General features: G+C 45.2%; 1 protein-coding gene across 1 annotated transcript; it reads right to left on the minus strand.

Annotated features, from left to right (window-relative positions):
* Nucleotides 1-622: 622 nt before the first annotated feature.
* Nucleotides 623-6,684, minus strand: foxa1 (forkhead box A1). The gene is made up of 2 exons (XM_026152946.2): nt 6,415-6,684; nt 623-4,595 (listed from the first exon to the last, which is right to left on the minus strand). The coding sequence occupies exons 1-2, from the start codon at nt 6,478-6,480 to the stop codon at nt 3,429-3,431; spliced, it is 1,233 nt and encodes a 410-aa protein (XP_026008731.1). The 5' UTR covers nt 6,481-6,684; the 3' UTR covers nt 623-3,428.
* Between the last annotated feature and the right edge of the window lie 7,750 nt (nt 6,685-14,434).

The following is a 14,434-nucleotide window of genomic DNA, read 5'->3' on the forward strand; positions in this document are numbered from 1 at the left end:
ACGCGGTCACAGAGAAGCCTGGAGATACGAGCTTTCTGTCCACCAGAACTAACAAAAAAATAAAATAAAACAAATACACATTTTATTTTAATCGTTTATTTTATGTATCTATTTATTTGATTGTACTTTTTCAGTGAGTCTTGAAGGATCACAGCGAGTGACGGACGAGTTTTCGAGTCACTCGTGCTCTTTGTTTTTGCTGAAATTGACGATTATTGGAAACAATTTTCTCGATTAAATGAAATCAAAGAGACAAAATTAAAACCAGTAAAAATCAGATCGTTCTTCTCAATGTTTTTATTGAAAATGTTCTTTTGTCCTCAGCTTATCGAAGATAAATGAATTTACTGATACTTGATCGATCAGTTCTGATTATTCTGCTGTTATCAGCTGACTGCTGCATGTGATTGATTAGTCATAAGTGATCAGTAATTTTGTTCTCCTGATAAATAAATTAGTTCTCTGAGCGAGATACGTGGTTTTCACAGGGCAGCAGAGACATTTATTGATCGGTTATCAGCTGATTCCAACATCGGTCTGTTTGTTTTGTAATCAGTAACGTAAATGGTCGATAAATGAAATACGTCTGAATCGATCAACAATCAATAACCCGCTCAGCCTGCAGCGTTCCATGTTTTTATTTGAAAATGACAGAATAAGTTAAAACATGCATCAAAACCAACGAAGGACAAACTCACGACGAGGACGCGACAGAAGGAGAAGAAGAAGACCTCCCACTTCATTCATGCACATGGTAATAATCAATAATTAATAATTGTGATGGGTTAAATACACAGACAGGAAGTGATGTTGCTTCTACACACAGAGTCACCGATCAGATCATCGATCGACTGATTGGAGGATGAACCCAACGCTCGATCCGTTGTTGATTATTGAGTCTCTCTGCTTCCTGTTTATGTGTCAGAGGTCATGTGAAGTCATGCTCTGCTGCAGGTGCCGTCAAGTGGTTAAACTCGCGAGCAGGAAGTGACCGGCACACCTCAGCGACAGAACGCCACGCCCTTCATCCCAGGCTGTGATGTTACAACTGCTCTCCTCACAGTCTGGCATGGAGGGCACCGTTGGCAGACTTCCTGCGGCCTCGTGTCTCCGGTCACGTCGGGGGGAGCGCTAAAACACAGGTCAGGCCAAGAAAGAGCTCCAACACTCCACGCTCCTATTTTGAAGCTTCTTGCAATGAACTAATTTTGAAAGTTTAACTCCAGTTTGAAACTAAGTGACAGACGATGAACTGACAATGAATTCAAATTTAATAAAGGTTATTCCACCCCAAACACACCTTTAAATAACAATAATGATGAGTTATGATGTAATTCAGGTTTATGTGGTTAGTTTGTGATTGGATAAAATGGATCAGGTGCTTTTCTGCCAGTCACGTGACTCAGGTGCTTTAACCCTGTGAGAAGAAGTTTACTGTCATTAACGATTCTTTTTTGTCTCGATTTTTTTCATTCAGCTCGAACTCGTTTGATTTTATAACTGAAAATCATAACCGGTTTGAGTTACACTGAATACTAACAGTAATCAGAGTAAAAATACTCTCTAATTATTGATATATATCATTGGGTTTGTTTCTTGTTTCTGTCGAGCTTGTTTTAAAGTGCTGCTGTTGTTTGGTTTTTAAAATAGTTCCTCAAACGTAAAAAGAAAAGCAGCAAATATTTTTCAGTGAAAAACATAAATCATCAAATCACTGATCGATCGTCTCAGCTGCGCATCTATAAATTGTTAGATCAATAAAAAAAAAGTTCCAGTGACAAACTGCAGCAGCATATAAACGTCTGAAGTTTGTCAAGTAAAAGTACTCAGAATGAAGTTACTTGAGTAAAAGTACTGAAACCCTGAAAGCAGCTTCAGCCTCACCTGTGTGTGAATGCTGAGTGAACGTCATGTGGGTTTTGTGTGAATGCTGAGTGTTGTGTCAATGTTGTGTGACCCTCAATCTGGTTCTGCGATCTCGAAGTTTCAGCTTCACAGGAAGTCAAATGAACTTGTTTGCATTCGATTTGAAAATCAGACATGTCCTCGTGCTGTTCCTGCTCCGTGACCCTGTTAAGATGAATGCTTCTTTTAAAACAGAAGCTGCTGTATCAGGACATTTATTTATCTTTATAAACTTTTAATGACTACAAATATTTTAATTTTCTCTGTTAGTAACAGCTACGTCAGAGTACTTTAACTTCAATATTCTGAACACTTTTCCTGACTGAGTGCTTCCTCCAGCCCAAACGGCGGCGAGGAACGTGTGGTGAGAATGGCAGAGCGGGACTGTTTTTGGGGTGAAATGATCCTTTAAATGAAAAGCCTTTCATCTGAGCGGCAGGTTCTCAGGCTAGGCCGCGCGACCCTGCCAGAGGTCAGCAGAGGAGGAGACAAGGTCGTGGGAGAAATAAATCCTGATCAGAAAGACGAGTCCTGATCATCAATGTGTTTGTAAATATCTGCAGTGTGACCTTTGACCTTGCTCTAAGCAGGACTCCAAACCACTGTGGCTCAACCTGCGGCTCGTGGCCCTCTGAGGGACACCAACAGTTTCACAGATGCCTGAGCCGAAAGAGCCATGCTCGGTCACACTTGAGGGTGAAAGGTCAATGTTAATGTGTGCTGCTGGACAGGATCTCAGAGACAGCAGAGAGTTCTGACCGAGTCCTTAAAGAACCGAGTCTCTGACCTGGATCAGAGAAACCTAAAGGTCTTCACACTTTAAACTTACAGAACTGTTTGGTGTTTTATAAGTTAGCTAATGCAGCTTTATCTGCAACAGCCACTGATTCAAACCACACGTCTGTGTGTTAAATTCACTGATATTTGAATGGAGTTTGGTCACAACTCATGCTACATGCAGACTAATGTTAAACTAGCCGCAGTACCCACACTAACTGCGGATATTCATGCTTACATACAGAGCTTGTCTCGGATTTGCCTACATGAAAACTAACATTAAATTACTTAAAACTTGAATGAAGTTTGGTATGGCTTTGCCTACATGCAGACTGACATTGCTGAAGGGAGTCTGGTTACACCGGTGGGAACTGAGTATTGAACGGGTCCGATGACACTGGTTTTGCAGTACTGGGTTTCTCTGTGTCCCCAACCAAAGCAGGATCAGACTCAGAACCAGGACTCCCAGGCTCCACCTCCTAGCAGAACCCTGCGGTTTACCTTCCAGGGTTCTTCAGGTGGATCACAATCTGGACTCTGGTTCAAGTCTGACCCGGTTGTTGTTTTTGTACCTCAGATCATTTGTGACTCGTGTGTAAAAGCAGCTCACAGACCTGGGGTCAGTCTCATCATGTCTGTTGGCGTCCCGGTTCGGTCACAGTGCAGGAGTTCAGAAGTCCGTCTCAGTCCAACAGGATGTCTATGACAGCTGCATGCAGAGAGTCCAGCAGGAGGTGCAGCAGCTACTATGAGGTGTTGAGGAGTGGTCTGGGGTAGACCCCTTGGTAGTAGGAAGCCTCCAGCGGCTCCATGGTCCTCCCCCCGAGGCCGGACCCCACCCCGGTGTTGTAGGAGGAATACTGCAGGGCCTCGTAGGCCTTCAGGTCCAGTTTGTGCTGCTGCTCCGAGGACGACATCAGGTTGTTGATGGAGAACGGGTGGTTGAAGGAGTAGTGCGGGTCTCCTTTGATATGGAGCTGCGACTCGTGAGCCATGGAGTGGGGGGGCAGTGACAGCGAGGAAAGGAGCTGGGCACTGGACACCTTCAGGTCGGATGGCCCGCCCACGCCTCCCCGCAGGTCCAGCCCGGGGGGCGAAGCAGCCTGGCTGGAGGAGGGCAGCGAGGAGTCTAGGAGTCCCGGAGTTTTGAGAGCATCCCCTGCGGGAGACGCAGCCCCGCCTCCGCTGCTGCCCACCTGCTCTTTCCTGCCGTCTGACTTGGTCGACATCTTCTTCTCGCACTTGAACCTCTTCTGGCGACGTAGGTAGCAGCCGTTCTCAAACATGTTCCCGGAGTCCGGGTGCAGGGTCCAGTACGAGCCCTTCCCCGGTTTGTCCGGTGAGCGCGACACCTTCACGAAGCAGTCGTTGAAGGACAGCGAGTGGCGGATGGAGTTCTGCCAACGCTGCTGGTTCTGTCGGTAGTATGGGAACAGGTCCATGATCCACTGGTAGATTTCGCTTAGCGTCAGCATCTTACTGGGCGCCTGCTGGATCGCCATGGTGATGAGGGAGATGTAGGAGTATGGCGGCTTGGCGTGTGGGTAACTCCGTCTGAACGCTTTGTTGTCCCGGGCTCGGTTTAGTCCGCCTCCGCCATACGCCATGCCGGGACTCATGCTGGGGCTCATGGGGCCGTATGGGTTTAGGCCCATCGAGGCCTGCTGGGCCGACACCGAACCCATCCCGGATGGGCTCAAGGCCCCACCCATCGATGCCACTCCCCCACCCAGCCCCGTCATGGCCGCCGGAGCAGAGCTCGCCATTGCTCCTACGGGGGCAGGGCTGAGACCAGTGCTGCTATAGGACATGTTGAAGGAACCTGACGTGGTCCCAGTGCTCGACATGTAGCCGGACATGGAGCCCATCCCCAGACCAGAACCCATCCCAGCGCTGGCCATTGGGGAGTACACCTGCAGAGAGAGACCAGAACCAGTCAGAACCAGGACCAAGACGCTGACCAATCGGACTAAGTACAGAAAAGTTTGAAACCAGAACCAGGTCTAAGACCCAGTTTGTTCTGTTGGACTGTCCTTTTGCAGTGCCCCCTGCTGGTTGTTTGCCTGTAAAAATGTGAAACTTGATTAAGTCTCCTCAGATTTTATTCCAGAATCATGTGGACAGTCAGGTCTGCAGAGGATGGTTAAGCCTGGTCCAGAGATCTTAGCCCAGGACCGGAGGAGGAGGAAGACCGGGTCGCCGATCAAAGGAAAAGTCAGCGGCGCGATGCCCAGCTCCTCCAATCCTGAAGTGTATGTGTGTGAGCGCTCGGTAAGAAATAAAGAGCAGTCCATTAATGATACATGCCTGGGAACCTGGTTTAAAAAACATTTAAATAACGTTTTCTGTGTATTTGATGAACAGTTTGAAGTGACAGGATCTGATTTTCATTCTTAAAGCGTCCTATTATTGATAACAATGATAATACTTTACTTGTATGTAGGGTCCGAGTTTCTCCTCCACATTCACATTTTAAAAGTTTTAATTAGCTGAACAGAACAAATTAAATTAAATTAAAAAATTTTAATTTGCAGTTTATTTTGAGATTATTAAACTTTATTGTTTCTCACTGAGGCTCGGTCAGCAGCGGCCTCCTACTCTTTGTTCCAACTTCAGTTTGATTTTCATTTTCAGATTTTTTTTATTAAACGGGTTTAAAATAAATAAATAAAAATAAAAAATAAAACCACAGCTTCGTTTTTCCCATTAAATAAAATGATTGATTATCAGTTTATTATCGGAAGATTTTCATCCTCATTCAGAATCTAATTTAAAATATTCATGTTTTTTTTTTTGTTCTGGTTTATTTTGATTGTTTTTCTTGACGGAGTAACGATTAAATAAAGTTAAAATAAATCAGAGTTTATTTAAACTTTCACGTCGTGAAGGTGAAATAAACGCAGTTTGTTTAGATTTCACTGAAACATAAAAAACGTTACTGCTGTCTGTGATTATTATTGTTTATATTTCTTTAATATAATTGTGACTTTCTGCGGTGAAACAGAACTGAGATAATTAAAAATGAAACGTATGAAATGAATCAATGATTAAATAAAAGTTTTCACATCAGAGAGATTAACAAATAGTTTCTGTTACAATCCTTGGAAAATTAACTCGGGTTTATCCGGTAATAGCGGCTCTTCTTCTTCTTCTTCTTCTTCTTCTTATTATTATTATTATTATTATTATTATTATTTCCGATAATCAGTGATCAATACCCGCAGCGAAGGAGCGGATTCGTGTCTGCGCCAGAGTCAGTTTGAAAAAGACCCGATTTTAGAGTCTCAGCTTCTTTGTTCTGATTTTCTCTGAAACTCTGAAACTTTTTTTTAAATCTTTGTTATTTTAATTTGAATAAAATCGCCGCAGATTTTTTTCTGTTATATTAAGTGTATTTATTTAATATTAAATATTATAGAGTTAATATAAGATATATTATCCGGAACCAAACGCTCTGATTTTGCTGCTCGTGTTTGAAGAAAGATTTAAAGCTGATTAAACAGATTTTTTTTAAATCTCTCGCTTTCTCTCTGATAAAGTTCATTTTTACGTGCTTTGGATTTTCTGATAAATAAAAGATAAATAAAAAAACACAGTTTTAAAACCAAACCGGAACCCGAACTTTAACCGGAGAACTTTCGCGCAGTTTTCCCGTTAAACGCTTTAATCCGGCCGGGCTCTTATCCCGGCTCTTGGCCCGGGTCTAACGCCGTGGGCGCGGCGGTGACCGACCTCCTCGTTGTAGTATCCGCTCCAGTCCGGAGCTTCGTGGCCTTCCATCTTCACCGTGCCCAGCATGTCGGGAGCCCGCGGCCGGATCGCGGATCCTGCAGGTCCCGCTCCGGGTCTCCTGGCCTCCCGGTCCTGTTCCCGTCTGAGTGTCTGCGCGCTGCTCCAGGTGGAAGCGTGCCGTGCCGAGCCGAGAGTTAGTGAGGAGGAGGAGGAGGTGATGGTGACCTGCGGACTGATGTGAGCCTCCTCCTCCTCCCCGTGCAGGTCCGGCCCTCCGCTGCTCCCCCCCCCCCCCCCCCCCTCCTCCAGTCATTCCTCCACTCAGCCTCCACCTGCGACTTCACCGAACCGGAGCCGGGCCCGTTTCTTTATAAACTTTTGAAAATGTTTGATTTTTGTTTTTATTTAAACTCCCCATATAATAAAAACTAAATCTTATATTTTTTTAACATTTTAAAAATATTTCAATAGACAAACATAAAAGTGCACGTGCCGCCGCCGCGCATACAAAGGTCCGTCTAAAAAGGATTTTTCGCTCCATTTCTGCTGAAGACTGATATTAAATCACGTGTGCAGGATTATTTCAAAACGTCATGAAATAATCCTGCACACGCGGATTAAGGTGAAAGATTCATTATTTCTCATTATCCTCAAAACACAGTTCGAGTTTTACGTAATGCCGTCTCAAGCTTTCACACTTCTGTACAAACGTCCCTTTAAAAACAGTTTTTAGTCTCACATTGAACACCTCGTTAAAGAGTTCACATTGTGTTTAAATAAAAGAGGCATCGTCCTTCACAATAAGAGTTTCAATTATAGTCAAACCCTAAAAAATAAGCACGAGCTTTTAATGTGAAAAACCATAGGAGCTGATTGGGTTTCTTGAAGGCAGGCTTGCTGTTTAAAGTTTAATAAGCACAAATCATCTTTAACGTGTTTGAAATGCAGGAAACACATCAGCGTTAAACAGCTGGTTTGTGGCTTCATGAAGCTCCAGATGTTTCAGCGCTGATGGTCTGACTGCACTCAGGTCAGTGAATGAGACCTGCACACGCACAGAGGCAGACCCACAGCAAAGCCCTAAAAAGGACTCCTCCTCCATACAAAAGAGACCCGACAGCCACAAAGAAACATATTCAGGGTGATTATTATTATTATTATTATTATACTGGCTGGTCCCAGATCAGCCTCTGCTCCAGCTGACGGTCCGGTATGGAGCTTTAATGAGCAAGCGCAGCGGCAGATTATCGGACTGGATTAAGAGGACGAGCTGCTGGATTTAAGGACACTTACACCAAACACTGAGCAGAGACACAGAGGGGGAGGCCCGGGAGGACACCTCCTCACTGAGGTGCAGCTAAGGTGAGGATGGAAGTCCAGGTAAGACCCTCAGACCTGTGCAGCACCTGTTTGTATGGAAGAGCCAGATTTTGTGATGCTTTCAGAGCCACTAAGCACAGATGAAATGTTCCAGAGGTGAAAGCACGCCTTTAACTTCTGATAGAAACTGCACCCAGATGTTACCCCACTGCAGGGGTCAGGGGTCACAGTCTGCAGGTAAACCTGACTTCAGGTGTGATAATCAGGACAGGTGAGAGCGGGTCTCCTTTTACCTGCATTTAGAGACCAGATCATCTTCGTGTGTGCGTCCCTCAGGGTCAGAGCAAGTTCATGCAGTAGCAGACTGGGTCATGTGACTCACGCAGTACCTGCTCCTCCTCCTACCTGCCGGCGTGGCTGTGTGAACTGTGAACACACCTGTGTGACATGAGGTATGAATATTTCATGCAGAGAATTTTCAGCCTCTGATGTCACGCTGCACCTTTCGCTCCTGTTTCCAGTTTTTTATTCACTCCTGCCTTGTGTTTCACATGGCGCCGATGACAGCGTGGAGGCCGGCGCCGAGGAGGCTTCATTGTGACTCACGAGGCTGTAAATCTCACTAAAAGCTCCTCACTGACTCACCTGTCACCTGCACGCCTACGCACAGACACAGCGGCTCCAGGAGCGGCGGAGCCAAAGACCCGAACCTCACCGCTTTGTGGGACCCACTGAGGAGAACGAGGGTCTCCAGCTTCATCTTCATATCAGGCTAACACCAAACATCCACCAATCAGAAGGCTGCTGTAGACCACACACATTAACAGTAAGTCTGTGTGTTACTGTGTGTATGTGTGTGTGTGTTTATTACTGTGTGTGTCTTACTGTGTGTGTGTGTGTGTGTGTGTGTGTGTGTGTGTGTGTGTGTTACTGTGTGTGCGTGTGTGTTTGTGTTACTGTGTGAGTGTTACTGTGTGAGTGTGTGTGTGTGTGTGTGTGTGTTACTGTGTGTGCGTGTGTGTTTGTGTTACTGTGTGTGTGTTACTGTGTGTGCGTGTGTGTGTTACTGTGTGTGCGTGTGTGTTTGTGTTACTGTGTGTGCGTGTGTGTTTGTGTTACTGTGTGTGTGTGTGTTACTATGTGTGTGTGTGTTGCTGTGTGTGCGTGTTTGTGTGTGTGTGTGTGTTTGTGTTACTGTGTGTTACTGTGTGTGTGTTGCTGTGTGTGTGTGTGTGTTTGTGTGTGTGTGTGTGTGTGTGTGTTTGTGTGAGTGTGTTATTGTGTGTGCGCGTGTGTTTGTGTTACTGTGTGCGTGTGTGTTTATTACTGTGCGTGTGTGTTTATTACTGTGTGTCTGTGTGTGTGTTTGTGTTACTGTGTGTGCGTGTGTGTTTGTGTTACTGTGTGCGTGTGTGTTTGTGTTGCTGTGTGTGTGTTACTGTGTGTGTGTGTGTTACTGTGTGTTTGTGTTACTATGTTTGTGTTACTGTGGGCGTGTGTGTTTGTTACTGTGTGCGTGTGTGTGTGTGTGTGTGTGTGTGTGTGTGTGTGTGTGTGTTTGTGTTGCTGAGTGTGTGTGTGTGTGTGTGTGTTGCTGTGTGTGTGTGCGTGTGTTGCTGTGTTTGTGTGTTACTGTTTGTGTGTGTGTGTGTGTTTGTGTTACTGTTTGTGTGTGTGTATGTTTATTACTGTGTGTGTGTTACTGTGTGTATGTGTTTGTGTTACTGTGTGTGTGTGTGTGTGTGTGTTACTGTGTGTGTTTGTGTTACTGTGTGTGTGTGTGTGTGTGTGTGTGTGTGTGTTTGTGTTACTGTGTGTGTGTGTGTGTGTGTGTTTGTGTTACTGTGTGTGTGTGTGTGTGTGTGTGTTTGTGTTACTGTGTGTGTGTGTGTGTGTGTGTTTGTGTTACTGTGTGTGTGTGTGTGTGTGTGTGTGTTTGTGTTACTGTGTGTGTGTGTGTGTGTGTGTGTGTTTGTGTTACTGTGTGTGTGTGTGTGTGCGTTTGTGTTACTGTGTGTGTGTGTGTGTGTGTGTGTGTTTGTGTTACTGTGTGTGTGTGTGTGTTACTGTGTGTGTTTGTGTTACTGTGTGTGTGTGTGTGTGTGTGTGTTACTGTGTGTGTTTGTGTTACTGTGTGTGTGTGTGTGTGTTTGTGTTTATTACTGTGTGTGTGTGTTTGTGTTTATTACTGTGTGTGTGTGTGTGTGTTTGTGTTGCTGTGTGTGTGTGTTTATTACTGTGTGTGTGTGTTTATTACTGTGTGTGTGTTACCGTGTGTGTGTGTGTGTGTGTGTGTGTGTGTGTGTGTGTGTGTGTTTGTGTTACTGTGTGTTTGTGTTACTGTGTGTGTGTGTGTGTGTGTTTGTGTTACTGTGTGTTAGTGTGTGTGTGTGTGTGTGTGTGTGTGTGTTACCATGGGTGTGTGTGTTACCATGGGTGTGTGTGTTACCATGTGTGTGTGTGTGTCTGTGTGTGTGTGTGTGTTACCATGTGTTTGTGTGTGTGTTACCGTGTGTGTGTTACTGTGTGTTTGTGTGTGTGTGTGTGTGTGTGTTACCGTGCGTGTGTGTGTGTTTGTGTTACTGTGTGTGTGTGTTTGTGTTGCTGTGTGTGTGTGTGTTGCTGTGTGTGTGTGTGTTTATTACTGTGTGTGTGTGTGTGTTACTGTGTCTGTGTGTGTGTGCTACCGTGTGTGTGTGTTTGTGTGTGTTACCATGGGTTTGTGTGTGTCTGTGTGTGTGTCTGTGTGTGTGTTACTGTGTGTGTGTGTGTGTGTGTGTGTGTGTGTGTGTGTGTGTGTGTGTGTGTGGGTGTGTGTGTGTCTGTGTGTGTTACCATGTGTGTGTGACCATGTGTGTGTGTGTGTGTGTGTGTGTGTATGTTTATTACTGTGTATGTGTGTGTGTTTGTGTTACTGTGTGTGTGTGTGTGTGTGTGTGTGTGTGTGTGTGTGTTACTGTGTTTGTGTGTGTGTGTGTGTCACAGGCTGTTATTAAAGCCCTGTTGTTGCCGTGGTTTCCTGTGAACTCCTTCTCTCTGTGTGGGGGAAATATCTCTCGGCTGTGAGTCATGGCCGAGGATGTCAAGTGAGTTCATCTGCAGGTCAAACAGACAGTGTTGTGCTCACATGAACACCATGTGACCTCTGACCTCCACGCTCACCTGAACTCTCTCTCACACAGGTGTTCTCTCTCCTGTCAGCAGATTTAGTGTTGTGGAATTATCTTCCTGGCGCTCCTCTGATTGAGCAGAATCAAAACAGCCAATCAGAAGCTGGAGTCTGACACGCTGCAGGTATCATCAGGTTTCTGTTCACGTTACCTTTGACCTATGATAGCAGCTGGTCTGTGCGGCGCCCTCTGCAGACCACAAGATCAGGCCAGTGCACGAAGAATCACACGCAGGAGAATAAAGGCACAAAGGAACTTCACACGTGTAAGGGTGCAGATGTGCACAGGCGGTCATCCTGGACACACAGGGAGTCACAGGAAGTGACATAAGCATGGTGGGGAAAAGGGCGTTACCACGACAATGACTCTGTGCTGGTAATAACTGACTGCATTGTGTATTTATTCATTTATGCATGGAAAAAAAGTCATGTACAGATGTTTGACGGCAGCGCTGCTGTCTTCTTTTCCTGTTCAGCAGCTGCTTCCTGTTCCTGCTGTTCAGTTTGAAATTTCAGGTGGATTTGGGTTGGGAGTCCTGGACCTGCACACCTGGTGGAGTTTCCACCTGTAACCCAGCTATGAAAACATCCGTGCACGAGGAAACTTTCTCTGAGTTTAACCTCATCAGGCTGCATTACCCACAATCCACCAAAGAGTCCTGCAGACGACCCAGCACAGGTGAACGACTTCACCGCGATCAGGCTCAGGTGATTCTTTGCTGGTGACGCCGGTGTTAGCAGAAATAAATGCAGGGACGTCTGATCTGGTGTTCAGGTCTGTGTCAGGGCCGAAGTTGAGGAGCCAGAGCGAGATTTTGTTGGTCACGCTGATGTTGCAGCTCAGTGACTTTATCCATGCTGTGACTGTTTGAGGTCGAGGTGGCCCAACCCAGGTCCCAAGCCCCCCCCCCACGTCAGCCTCCGTGTGCTAACACCTGTTTGAAGGCTGAGGGAGCCCTCTGGTGGCCGTGTGAAACAGTACATGTAAAACCTGCGGGGAAGCAGCCATGACCACTTTCCTGTGCTGTTAACGCTGATGAAGCGTGTACCTGAGCATGCATCAGCAACCCAGGTGTGACTGTGCAATCCATCCAGATCGATCATTTTTAATGGGATTATTAGATATTTTAGACATACACAGAAAATCGAATGATTAATGCGCAGTCATCAAAGCTTGCATTGCACAGCTGCACTTTCCACCCAATCACATCAGTCACATGACCTCACCGTTTCTTCATTTCTGTTTCCATTGGAGCAGTATTTTATTTTAGAGCACTTTAACAACACTGTTGTTGTCCACTAGATGGCATCAGTCCAGTGTGTGTGTGCGCGCAGGTTCTCAGGCCGGCACGTCGATGATACACTAAAGAGGCGAATCTGCTTCAGACTCAGTCTGGTGATCCGACGCTGGACCATCGAACAGGTGCGCAGGAGTCATTTCCTCTGTATTTAAACGTGCAGCTTCTTTGAGTAAACTGGACTCAGGTGTCTTCACCTTCACATCCAGCAGGTCACTCATGGAGGCTCCACCAAAAACATCAGTAATTTTTGTTTTTGGTGGAGCTTCATCCTGTGTGGTTTCTGAGCGCTGACCTGCTGAAGTTACAGTTGCAGCTTTCTTGTGAGAAGCATCTCCAAACATCTGGCCTCCTTTTCTCCACGGGCTGCTCCTCATGAACCTGGCTGTGAGGAGGAGACGGAGGTCACATTAGAGACGCTGTTGGGCTTCCTCCCTGCACAAGAAAGCCCAACAGCGTCTCTTCTTTCTGAGAAGACTGAGAAAGGCCCAGCTTCCACCACCGATCCTGACCACCTTCTATAGAGTTGTTTTATTATGTATGTTGTATTCTTGTACAGCACTTTGGTCAACGCTCCTGTTGTAATTAAATGTGCTATATAAATAATTAAACTATTAAACTATTAAACTATAGAGGAACTATCGAGAGCATCCTGAGCGACTGCATCACTGTCTGATTTGGGAACTGTGCCATATCGGACCGCAAAACCCTACAGCGGATAGTGGGAACAGCAGAGAAGGTCATCGGGGTCTCTCTCCCCTCAATTGAGGACATCTATACCACACGCTGCATTCGCAAACCCACCAGCATTGTGGCTGATCGGACACACCCCTCTCACACACTCTTCACACTCCTGCCATCTGGAAAAAGGTACCGAAGCATTCGGGCACACACATCCAGACTGTGCAACAGCTTTTTTCCACAAGCCATCCGTCTCCTCAGCAAAAAGGGACTGGACTGATAAACACACACACACACACACACCTTAACTCAACTACCTCAAAACATTGAGACTGGACTGACTAATCAACACAAGCACAAACACACTGACCTACACCACCAATCTATCGCACACACCAACCTGTAAATGTTCTGTTGCACAATATTATTACTGGACTTTTTGCACTAACTTCTTTACTTCCTAATTTCTGCTGCTACACTAAGGAATGTTTACTGTTCCTCCACTACCTCAACTCATCATCACAAAACCTTATTATTATGTTACGTTGTGTTTTTCTATCATTCTGTCACTTTGCTGCTCTTGTTTGCACATTTGCACGTGCACTTTGTTGTCTGCTGTCTGTTAACAAAAAATAAATAAATAAAAAAGAAAATAAAAAAGTCTTCCTTAGATAGTTTTTGTTAATTTATGTTGTAATTTATGTTAGGTCAGTCTGTCTTGTCTCTGCTAGCCAGCTAACTAGGCCTCTTAGTTAGCTAGTTTAGTGTTTTCTGTTAATTTATGTTGTAAATTTATGTTGCATGTAGCACCTTGGTCCTGGAGGAACGTTGTTTCGCTTCACTGTGTACTAACTGTATATGGTTGAAGTGACAATAAAGCCAACTTGACTTGATTAATGATATAAAATAAGCTTATTACAGCACTACGAGTGGCAGAGCTCTCTGAAGAGGATTCATAGACACAGTCTGCACCTGACTGCATAATCTGAATTTACTTATTTGTCTAAGACCAAATGGAGCTCAGCATCGCTAAGCATCAGCATCATAACACGTGTGCATGTGTCGCAGGAGCGCGTCTGTACAAGCTGAAGATTCGTGTTTGTGGGATTTTCAAAATAAAAGTCATTCAGGTTGGTAGATAAACGCATGTTTTAAATTTTAAAGCTGGACCTTTTTTCTCTATCCTCCACTGAATGTTCACATGTTCCTACATTGAAGACAGAGAATGACTCTAAACATGATCTGCCTTTAATGGCTTTGAACCAGAGTCCATTTAAAAAAATGAACATTTTATTTGTGTTGACTTTTCCTCCCACCGCTCACGCTGCTGTGCATTGATCTCGGTACGTTCTGCTTTCCATGGTCTTAGTTTCTTTTGAGTAAAAGAGCTGCGATGACGTCCATAGCACTTGTGTTCCTTATCTGTGCTCTGATCTGAAACCTGAAGTTGGGCTGCAGAATTTCTCTGGAGGAAACCAGCTCGCCGTATCAAGACACAACACACATCCTGTCCTGGAGGAGGAGGAGGAGGGGGAGGCACTGTGTGGTCGAG

The sequence above is a fragment of the Astatotilapia calliptera genome, chromosome 19, assembly GCF_964374335.1.
Source record: "Astatotilapia calliptera chromosome 19, fAstCal68.1, whole genome shotgun sequence".
Taxonomy (NCBI): Eukaryota; Metazoa; Chordata; class Actinopteri; order Cichliformes; family Cichlidae; genus Astatotilapia; species Astatotilapia calliptera.

Coding starts and splice junctions, on each gene's coding strand:
- foxa1 (XM_026152946.2), bottom strand. CDS start 6,480: ATGCTGGGCACGGTGAAGATGGAAGGCCACGAAGCTCCGGACTGGAGC. Junction 4,596..6,414: donor GCGGATACTACAACGAGGAG/GTCGGTCACCGC, acceptor CTCTCTCTGCAG/GTGTACTCCCCAATGGCCAG.